We start from the raw sequence: 2,822 nt of genomic DNA, 5'->3' as shown, positions 1-2,822 counted from the left end.
AGGAACACAAGACCAGACCAGAAGTGGTCACCACGCAGCCTGCAGAAGATCGGGGGATGGGGCAGGGATCAACTCCTGATACAACTCAGGAGTTTACAAAGTTTCTGATGTAACAACTTTCCCGATTTTATTGCATTTCACCAGTGACGTTAAATGGGAAATTTCAGACCTGTATTGACAACAGAAATAGAATGTGAAGTCGCCTCTCTGCCTGTTCTAAAACAGCCACAGGACATGCTCAAATGCTGTCAAAGAAAAATGATGCAGGATGCGGAGCCCGTGGCCTGCAGACCGCAGAGCAGGGCGGCCCCCCCTCTCCAGGGCCTGTCCTGGAAGCAGCCGCGGATGCCGTGAGCAGAAGAGACAGCGGAACAAAAGATGGCACAGCAGTGACCAAGAACATTGACAGCAGTAGGTCCCTTCGTGTCCCATCAGCGAGAAGGCTTTGAAGAGAAGAAGTGCCCCATCCCCTCCCTACCTGGAAGTGTTCAGGGTGCGTGAACGGTGACAAGGCCGACACCCGTCAGTACCCGGGGACACCTTGCTGCTCTGTCAGGGAAACCCTGCTCACTGGGGCTCCAATGTATTGGGTGTCAAGAGTGACACAGATTTTCCCAAACTCTCAGCTATTCCTTGTAATACGTGAGCCTCAGCCGAATAACGTTCTTTGCTACTTTTAAATAAGGCACTTTCAAGTTAAAGAGACTTTACCAAAGTGATTATAATGTCCCATGCACAGCAGATACTTCTGTAATCTTGATCAAACGTATCTATCTGGTTTGTACCGTTGACTATTCTATGATATTGGATGATAAACCCAGAAAATACCTGTATATCTTATTTTATATTGAGCAGGCTAAAATTTCCATAGACGTGATATAAAGGTTTGCACAAAAGTTATTGAAGTTCCAATACACTCTAATAGATGAAAGTGATCCACTACCCAACTTCCCTAACTTACTTAAAGCCAAAAGCAAAGGAAGGTCTCAAACCTACACCTGAATGTTCTCGACACCTGACAACAGCCAACTGAATTGTTGTCCCTCACTGTCTCCTAATTCCTAATCGCAATACCCTCCTGCCACCAATGCCCTGATGCCACTGTGTTGGGGGAGAGAGTCCGTGCCCTGCCCTCCTCAGCGGGCGCTAGGATGGGGCAGGCAGTCATGAGGGCCACCCCTGAGGGGACAGCAACACAGGCGGGCGGGGATGCCTCGGGGGTTCTCCCTGCTCCGCAGAGGACACGAGAGGCGCCTTCACCTCTGAGGAGGGCAAAGGCCAGCACAGCACGCGGGACCCACTGCGGGCCTTCCCGAGGGCAGGCTCGGTTCCTGACCCACTGTCCGCTTCCACCCTCCCTAGAGCGGCCTCTTTTCCCAGGCACCATCGTTTGCCTCCCTTGGAATTCCACAAATGAGTCGGCAAGTTATGGCACCAGAGTAATAGATGCATGTCTGTATCAATTGGCCAGAACCCACAGAAGGGACGGCACCAACGGCGAAACCAAATTCAAGCTGTGGATTTTGGGTAATGACGACGTGTCAACGTAGGTTCGTCCATTGCAACCTGTTCATGAACCTGTCACAGTGTGCCACACCGAGGAAGTTCGCGCTTGCGCAGACCGCGAGTAAACGGGATCTCTCTGGACCTTCTCACGATGGTACTGTGAACTTAAAACCACCGTAAAATAAATTTCACTAAAAAGAAATAAGAAAGACATTTTGGGAGACATTTTGGCCATTTCTTATGTGTTAAAAGGCATGTACCTTTTGATTTAGAATTCTTACTCCAATTTATTTACCCAACTGATGTGAAAACTCATGTTCACATTAATAACTTAATGGAAATGCTTGTACTGGCTTTATTAGCTTGAGTCTTCCGTGATTCTCTAAGCTCTGTTGATACGGTGACAACTGAATGACATCTTTGCAATGTAATTAGACTGCATACACGTGTCACATATGCCTTTTCCTCAACTAACTAACCCATATTGGGAAACATTTGAACCTAATGTCCCTCATCACTTTCTCATCCCCAGCACAGCTGCATCTCCCTCAGGGTTTCCGACCCCTCAGGATGTGGGTTGTCACACTGTGTCTCTCGCACAGTAATACACGGCCGTGTCCTCGGGTCTCAGACTGCTCAGCTCCATGAAGGCTGTGTTTGTGGATGTGGTCCCGGTCATGCTGACTCGGCCCTGAAACTTCTGCGCGTAGTTTGTGGAACCATCTTCAGGGTCAAAACGTCCCATCCACTCCAGCCCTTGTCCAGGGGTCTGTCGCACCCAGTGCATGTAGTAGCTGGTGAAGGTGTATCCAGAAGCCTTGCAGGACACCTTCACGGAGGCCCCAGGTGGCCTCACCTCAGCCCCCGACTGCACCAGCTGGACCTGGGAGCGGGCGCCTGTGCAGAGGAGACAGGACTGGGTGAGACCCCCTGGCTGGGTCCGGGCCCCTCCTCACCCTGGGACTGGGGAGCCCCTCACCTGTCACTGCGGCCACCAGGAAGAGGATCCTCCAGGTCCAGTCCATGGTGAGTAGCTGAGCTGCCAGGGGCTTCTCCAGAGCAGGGACGTGGTGGTGGGGTGAGGCTCTCGGGGCGCAGGCATAGCTGTATGTACCCCAGCAGACCTCAGGCCATTTGCATATTCATGAGGCAGGACGTTTCATAGCCCTAGACCTTCCCCAGTGTGAGAAAGAGAACCGAGATGATGTGGGGGCCACACAACAGGGCGACGCTGAGGACAGGTGTCCCTGCAACCCCCTCGACTCCATGTGCACAGAGGTCCTCCCACTGAGGGACAAGCTGCCAAATACACGTTC

General features: G+C 51.7%; 1 gene segment (V, D, J or C); it reads right to left on the bottom strand.

Annotated features, from left to right (window-relative positions):
- Positions 1-216: 216 nt before the first annotated feature.
- On the bottom strand, positions 217-2,582 carry LOC138379908 (immunoglobulin heavy variable 1-46-like). The segment is given in 3 exon segments: positions 217-455; positions 2,098-2,403; positions 2,486-2,582. Coding segments are annotated over 3 exon segments (591 nt in total).
- Positions 2,583-2,822: the final 240 nt, after the last annotated feature.

Source organism: Eulemur rufifrons, unplaced genomic scaffold, assembly GCF_041146395.1.
Source record: "Eulemur rufifrons isolate Redbay unplaced genomic scaffold, OSU_ERuf_1 scaffold_220, whole genome shotgun sequence".
NCBI classification, from domain to species: domain Eukaryota; kingdom Metazoa; phylum Chordata; class Mammalia; order Primates; family Lemuridae; genus Eulemur; species Eulemur rufifrons.
The sequence above is the reverse complement of the archived record's forward strand: the minus strand, read 5'-3'. Positions and strand labels throughout refer to the sequence as shown.